Source organism: Solanum tuberosum, unplaced genomic scaffold (genome assembly GCF_000226075.1).
Source record: "Solanum tuberosum cultivar DM 1-3 516 R44 unplaced genomic scaffold, SolTub_3.0 scf00027, whole genome shotgun sequence".
In the NCBI taxonomy this organism is placed as follows: Eukaryota; Viridiplantae; Streptophyta; class Magnoliopsida; order Solanales; family Solanaceae; genus Solanum; species Solanum tuberosum.
This window is the reverse complement of record NW_006238953.1, coordinates 1,322,396-1,328,946: the sequence shown is the minus strand read 5'-3', so window position 1 is coordinate 1,328,946 and position 6,551 is coordinate 1,322,396. Positions and strand designations below refer to the sequence as shown.

Below are 6,551 nucleotides of genomic sequence, written 5' to 3'. Positions count from 1 at the left end.
TTGTTAATGGTTAAACGATTGTTACTTTCACACTTTTTGTTAATGGTTAAACGATTGTTACTTTCACACTTTTTGTTAATGGTTAAACGATTGTTACTTTCACACTTTTTGTTAATGGTTAAACGATTGTTACTTTCACACTTTTTGTTAATGGTTAAACGATTGTTACTTTCACACTTTTTGTTAATGGTTAAACGATTGTTACTTTCACACTTTTTGTTAATGGTTAAACGATTGTTACTTTCACACTTTTTGTTAATGGTTAAACGATTGTTACTTTCACACTTTTTGTTAATGGTTAAACGATTGTTACTTTCACACTTTTTGTTAATGGTTAAACGATTGTTACTTTCACACTTTTTGTTAATGGTTAAACGATTGTTACTTTCACACTTTTTGTTAATGGTTAAACGATTGTTACTTTCACACTTTTTGTTAATGGTTAAACGATTGTTACTTTCACACTTTTTGTTAATGGTTAAACGATTGTTACTTTCACACTTTTTGTTAATGGTTAAACGATTGTTACTTTCACACTTTTTGTTAATGGTTAAACGATTGTTACTTTCACACTTTTTCCTTTGAATGTGTCTAGTGTCTAAACTTGCAAGAAAAATGATTGTTACTTTTATGATTATTACTTTCATGCCAAATGCTGGAAAGATCATATGGTTTATTTGAAAATTTTCTTATCGTGTATATAATATATATGAGTATTTTCTTATTGGTTAAACCGAAAACCGAACCGTTAAGTACCATAAACCGATTAACCAAAAACCGATAAGAAATATGTTATTGGTTTGGTTATCGGTTTGATGTATTTACAAACCGAAAACCGATAAACCGAACCAATAACACCTAAAACCGAACCGAACCGACCGATGCGCACCCCTAGTAAACATCTAATTCCATATCTTCCTTTACTCAAACTCACGTTGGGACTTTCCCAAAACATATTCTTTCTTGCAATGACAGACGTACACTATTAAAAAAAAAGGAATAATTGTTGCTCAAGATATAAGAACGACTTTATTTTTGACAAAGTATTTCCTTTCCACTTTCTTCCGATCTGTCTAAATACCGATCATTAATAATTGAAATATAGAAATAGTTTCATAATTTTCTTTTCCTATCAGAGCTTTACATCCAAACTAAAGAGAATATATACAAGTAAAGCACCCATTTCAGGTGTTTAATCAAAAGATGAATATTTTTTTCCAAAACGGATTGAAAAAAGGAAAAACAAATTCGTTATGTATCAATCTTTGAGTTAGCCTGCAACAATATTGACAGTTATGCACTGAATTCTTGAACATCGAATGGAATCAAGTGGAGTCGATAACTAAATCGGAACATGGATAAATAGTTAATCCTTTATGTTTCAATTTGTTTAACGCATTTTTGTTTTTAGTCCATTTCAAACGAACCTCAATTTTTTAATTTAAATTTTCCATACAACAACAACATACCTAGTGAAATTTAAGTAAGTGAGATTTGGAGAGGGTAAAATATACGCATATCTTTATCATTACCTCATGGAGGTAGATAGACTGTTTATGAAAGACCCTCGGCTCAAGTGCATAAAACTCAAATAAAAGAAGAATAAAATAATAAAGAAAGTATAGCAGATAATAAAAAAAACAATGTAATTTAGTGATGCTTGTAGATATAATGAAAAATTCGTGAAAAGGCCCAAAATAGTCCCTCATCTTTGGGTTAAGACTCAAAGTCATCCTTGAGTTTTCACATGGAGCATTAATAGTCCCTTATGTTTGCAATATTGGTGCACTTTTGGTCCTTCTCCAAAAGTTCTTCCCCTTGTTTTGTTTAGTAGAAATCGTATTGCAGGTAAAGTCGAAAGGTTTATCACGATGTGAAAGTCGAAAGGTTAACCACGATGATTTCACGTGCAATAGTATAAATTTTTATTTTCTTGCAACGTCATATGTTAAGTTGTTCTTAGCTTAGCTGCAGTAATATAATATTTTCACTGAGCAAAACAAGGTGTTCTTCTTAATTCTCACCTTCTCTCACATAGAGTTATTATTTCTACTAAATATATATAAAGATGATTGGACATTCCTTACATAAAATTGTGGACAAAATTAATATTAATAAATAGGCAAAAATTTAGGGGATGCACCAATATTGCAAATATGAGGGACTATTAGTGCTCCATGTGAAAACTCAAAGATGACTTTTAAGTCTTAATCCAAAGATGAGAGACTATTTTGGGCCTTTTCTCAAAAAATTCTTACAAATAATTTTCTTTTTTTTAAAAAGCAATACTCAATTGAAACTCATGATTGTAATTTATATAATTAAATTAATACTTAATAGTGATGTTTGTTGATCTAAATATAAAAACACATAATTAGTAATTATTATTTTTTTGTTGAAGTTTATGACCAAGAAAAAATATTGAAATAAAAATAGATGAACAAAATTTGACAATACCTTAATACTCGAATGAGTACGAAAATGGAGTAGATGAACAAAACAATTGAAAAGAGAGATATTGATGCCTTTGTTGTAAATCATTTTGGTGGTTAAATGGATGACCATAACTCCTTGGTTAATTTCCCTCCTTTATGAGTAGTAATGTTGTTGATAATGTGGTCAAATGGATAACCATAACTCCTAGGTTAATTTCATCCTTTATTGGTAGTAATGTTGTTGATAATATAGTTAATTGGATGACCATAACTCCCAGGTTTATTTCCTCCTTAATGGGTAGTAATTCTCAAGGTTTAATGTAATGTATGGTAGAGGTTGTCTATCATGTATTTTTTGTGGACAAAGTTATCTGACACTTGCGATGGTGGGATGAGGGAGATGACACATATGTTGTGGAATTAGTCAAGTGCGCAAGCTATAACGGAGTTTAAGAAGGTTTAAACAAGTGTTTGTAGACGCTTTGTAATGTGTTCTTGTTTTTGGATCTACTGGCTGCTTCATTGAATGTTGTCGGTCTATATATTCTATATAAGGAGCTGATTTGCATCCTTGTCTGGCAGTTGGCTAAGTGAGAAGCTGTGAACGAGCCCTGCTCAGTTGTGCCCTTGAATTGAAGTGATGAGGTCGGAATAACTCGAATCATGTTTATTTTTTGTAAACAAACAACCTCTGCAAATTCACGTCCCCTCTATAATAGTGAAGACAGTGAAGCATGCTGGATACAGGTTTTGTCGTTCCAAGTACCATTCTGTTAACTAGCAGAGATCCCATTTTGTATTTTAGAGTACCTTTAATTTTGGGTGTCCCCTAAAACAAGTGTCCCTACACATTTAACATTTTTCCAAGCAGGGAAAGGTTGAAATCTTTGTGCAGTCAGTTCCAACAGTGAAATTGAAAATGTTTTCAGAAACCAGCCCTACAATAACAGAAAAGAAATAAAAATACAAGTGATATATGGGGTAACAGTGACTTTCAAATAGTTCGATGTGACAAACAATAACATATTCAATATAATTCACGGGTAGAAGATTACAAAAATGCAAAAGATATTACATCCCTTATTCCCATAGCTCTCCTGCCAACGTTCTTCTATACATCCGTTCCATTAATTATGTTTTATAAAATAACTAAGCAATGTGAAAGCTACAAAAACTAACTCAGAACATTATCCGTAATACAGCAAGAACACATAATATTACATAGCTTATAATGATATACTATGAGAAATTAAAAACGACTGTTGTAAATCATTTTGGTGGTTAAATGGATGACCATAACTCCTTGGTTAATTTCCCTCCTTTATGAGTAGTAATGTTGTTGATAATGTGGTCAAATGGATGACCATAACTCCTAGGTTAATTTCATCCTTTATTGGTAGTAATGTTGTTGATAATATGGTTAATTGGATGACCATAACTCCTAGGTTTATTTCCTCCTTAATGGGTAGTAATTCTCAAGGTTTAATGTAATGTTTATGACACCCTTTGGTATTCCTCAATGTAATCCTATAAATAGTGGTGTTCAGAATAATGTTGATGACAGTTGAAAGAAAGAATGTTAGTTTATATTGTTCCTCTTGTCTTATAGTCTTCTTCGCTTGTTCTTTATATTGTTCTTTTGTCCTTAAGTTTTACAACACGTTATCAGCACGAAGTCTCAAGGTTGAACAACATTTCTTGTGAGATTGTATGCTAATTTTACTTTGATGGAAAAAAAAAGAAGGTTTTGCTACTTAATTATTTACTCATTGTCTATTTTACTCTAATTTAATTATTTTCTATGATAGTTTTATCATGACAAATTTATCAAAGCTTGAGTTCGTGGCACTTGACATTTTTGGAAATAATTACTTGTCATGGGTACTCGATGCTGAAATTCACCTTGACGCTAAAGGTCTTGGTGCCACTATTACCAATGGTAATACAACGTCGAGTCAGGACAAAGCAAAGGCAATGATTTTCCTTCGTCATCATCTGGATGAAGGATTGAAGGTTGAATACCTTACGGTGAAAGATCCACTTGAATTGTGGACTGGTTTGAAGGAAAGGTATGACCACCTTAAGGCAACGGTATTGCCAAGGGCTCGTTATGAATGGATTCACTTGCGGTTACAAGATTTTAAAACTATATGTGATTATAATTCTGCTGTATACAAAATTACTTCCCAATTGAAATTATGTGGGGAAGATATAAAAGATGAGGACATGTTGGAAAAGACTCTCACAACTTTTCATGCCTCAAATTTGGTATTACAGCAGCAATACCGTGAAAGAGGATTCAAAAAGTATTCTGAGTTGATCTCGTGCCTTCTTGTGGCTAAGCAACATAATACTCTTTTATTGAAAAACCATGAGGCTGGTTGAGCAACATAATACTCTTTTATTGAAAAATCATGAGGCCTGTCCCACGGGAACTGCTCCATTACCGAAAGCAAATGAGGTTGAAGCACATGGCCAATCTGAGAGAAGACAAAATAAAAATCAGGGGCAAAATAATGTATGTGGACGTGGCAATGGCAGGGGACGATATAATAATCGTCGTGGTGGTGGTCGCCACAAAAGGGAGAACAATATGGGTTCTCAAAGCAATCCTTCAAGAGGCAATTGTCATCGTTGTGGCATGAAAGGGCATTGGAAGAATGAATGCCGAGCAGCTGAGCATTTTGTTAGGCTTTATCAAGATTCCTTGAAAAGAAAAGGAAATAAAAATGGTGCATCTTCTTCTAATGCTCGGGTGGAGTCACACTTGACTTATAAAAATGATGCCGATGCAGGGCATTCACAAAAATATGATGACGATATTAAAGCAAATTTGGCTTTAAAAGATGATGATTTTGATGACCTTGATGATATTATTCATTTGGAAGTGGAAGACTTCTTTGGAGAACAAAACTAATGCTTGATCATTTGATTGGGGAAAATAATTATGTTGTTTTATTTATGTGCTTTTAATTGTTATGGTTTTCCTTATGTTGTTTTTATATTCAGAAAAAAAAAGTAATTTTATTTTCTTGCATAGTTGTTGATTTTTCATATTTCTTATGATGTACCTTTATTTTATGAAGATAAATAAAATTCCCCGATCTTCAATTGGTTCAAAATGAGTAATGGAGATATGTGTCTTCTTGATAGTGTCTACAACTCACACTATTTTAAGAGAAAGGAAATATTTCTCTAATTTGATTATGAAAAAGGCTTATGTTAATACAATATCTGGTAGTGCAAAAATTAATTGAGGGCTCTGGAAGAACGGCCTTACTACTACCTGGGGGAACGATATTAAATATTAAAATGTGTTGTACTGTAGTAAGTCTCAAAGAAACTTATTAAGTTTCAAGGTTATTCGCCAAAATGGCTATCATGTTGAGACTGCCAATGTTGGAAAGGTTGAATACCTTTATATTACTACAGTAAAATTGGGGGCAAAAAATATGTGCATAAAAAATTATCCGCATTTTCTTCTGGATTGTACCATACAAGTATTAGTATGGTTGAATCACATGCCATAGTAAACAAAGGGTTTACTAATCCTAATAATTTTATCATTTGGCATGACCGGTTGGGCCATCCCGGTTATAATATGATGCACAAAATTATTGAGAATTCACATGGGCATACTTTGAAGAATCAGAAAATTCTTCAAGCAAAGAAATTCTCTTGTGCTGCTTGTTCTCAAGGAAAGTTGGTTATTAAACCATTAGCAACTAAGGTTGGGATTGAATCCCCTGCATTTTTGGAACGTATACAAGGTGATATATGTGGGACAATTCACCCTCTATGTGGACTATTTAAATATTATATGGTCTTGATAGATGCATCTACAAGATGGTCACATGTGTGCTTATTATCAACTCGCAATATGACTTTTGCGAGGTTGTTGGCTCAAATAATAAGATTAAGAGCACAATTTCCAGATTATGCAATAAAGACAATTCGTCTTGATAATGCTGGTGAGTTTACATCGCAGGCCTTTAATGATTATTGTTTGTCCACTGGGATAACAATTGAACATCCAGTTGCTCATGTTCACACTCAAAATGGTCTAGCGGAATCTTTGATTAAGCGCCTCCAATTGATAGCTAGACCATTGTTAAT

The 6,551-nt window shown here is 32.9% G+C and overlaps 1 protein-coding gene across 1 annotated transcript; it reads left to right on the top strand.

Annotated features, from left to right (window-relative positions):
* Positions 1-4,250: 4,250 nt before the first annotated feature.
* On the top strand, positions 4,251-5,352 carry LOC107059604 (uncharacterized). Its single transcript, XM_015306302.1, has 2 exons — positions 4,251-4,703; positions 4,855-5,352. The coding sequence occupies exons 1-2, from the start codon at positions 4,251-4,253 to the stop codon at positions 5,350-5,352; spliced, it is 951 nt and encodes a 316-aa protein (XP_015161788.1).
* Positions 5,353-6,551: the final 1,199 nt, after the last annotated feature.

Excerpts from the sequence above, each read along its gene's own strand:
- LOC107059604 (XM_015306302.1), top strand. The coding sequence starts at position 4,251 with ATGACAAATTTATCAAAGCTTGAGTTCGTGGCACTTGACATTTTTGGA. Across the intron at positions 4,704-4,854 it reads CTTTTCATGCCTCAAATTTG|GCCTGTCCCACGGGAACTGC; the intron begins GTATTACAGCAG and ends AAAAATCATGAG.